This window comes from Chiloscyllium plagiosum, unplaced genomic scaffold (assembly GCF_004010195.1).
Source record: "Chiloscyllium plagiosum isolate BGI_BamShark_2017 unplaced genomic scaffold, ASM401019v2 scaf_7476, whole genome shotgun sequence".
Taxonomy (NCBI): Eukaryota; Metazoa; Chordata; class Chondrichthyes; order Orectolobiformes; family Hemiscylliidae; genus Chiloscyllium; species Chiloscyllium plagiosum.
Genome location: NW_025212302.1, coordinates 1,421 through 2,434, shown reverse-complemented (window position 1 = coordinate 2,434; position 1,014 = coordinate 1,421). Strand labels below are relative to the sequence as shown.

The window sequence follows — 1,014 nt, the reverse complement described above, 5'->3', positions numbered from 1 at the left end:
GGTTAAGGGGCACTGTGTCCAGGTTAAGGGGCACTGTGTCCAGGTTGGGGTCGGGGGCACTGTGTTCAGGTTCAGGTTAAGGGGCACTGTGTCCAGGTTAAGGGGCACTGTGTCCAGGTTGGGGTCAGGGGACACTGTGTTCAGGTTCTGGTTAAGGGGCACTGTGTCCAGGTTAAGGGGCACTGTGTCCAGGTTGGGGTCAGGGGGCACTGTGTCCAGGTTGGAGTCAGGGGACACTGTGTCCAGGTTAAGGGGCACTGTGTCCAGGTTGGGGTCAGGGGGCACTGTGTCCAGGTTAAGGGGCACTGTGTCCAGTTTGGGGTCAGGGGGCACTGTGTCCAGGTTAAGGGGCACTGTGTCCAGGTTGGTGAGTGCCCCGACCATGGGCAGCACTCGGGGTCTGTGATTTCTGCCCTTGCCCCTGGGTCTAAATGTTTCTCTCCAATGGAGGCGCAGTGTTCCTGAGCTCGCTCTCTCTCACCATGATTCTCCTCCACAGCCTACAGCCCCTGACCATGGACAGCAGCGCCTACCCTTTCACTGCCTTTGCCGGTGTCCCCGCCATGGAGCTCAGTTTCCGTCAGGTATGCCAGAGCGGGGACCACCTCCCCCAACACAACAACAACAACACTCTGCATTTCCATAGAAACTTTACACAGCACCAATGTATCAGCACGAGCTTGCAGGGTGTGGTCTGACACAGGGGGGACCCCAGAGCAGAACAACACAGACAGCCAAGAGCTGGGTCTGAAGGGTTTGGAGGAGGGTCTCAGAGGAGGAGACCGAGAGAGAGAAAGAGAGGGGCAGAAGTTTAAGGAGGGAAGATTCCAGGCGTCAGACAGCTGACAGCACAGTCATCGAGAGTGAGGCGATGGGAAACCACGGTTGGTCAATGGCCTGGAAGATCTCGGAGGGGCTGGAGGAGGTTACAGAGATAGGGAGGGGGTGTAGGGGCTGGAGGAGGTGACAGAGTTAGGGAAGGGGTGTAAGGGCTGGAGGAGGTGTCAGAGACAG

General features: G+C 58.1%; 1 protein-coding gene across 1 annotated transcript in view; it reads left to right on the top strand.

The window, feature by feature from the left end:
• The window catches only part of LOC122547357 (transferrin receptor protein 2-like), a 21,712-nt gene extending 20,999 nt beyond the window's left edge, over positions 1–713 (top strand). Inside the window, exon 8 of the mRNA XM_043685989.1 lies at positions 500–713. Coding sequence (XP_043541924.1) covers positions 500–698 — 199 coding nt within the window. The 3' untranslated portion in view covers positions 699–713. The remainder of the gene's footprint in view (positions 1–499) is intronic.
• The last annotated feature ends 301 nt before the right edge of the window (positions 714–1,014 follow it).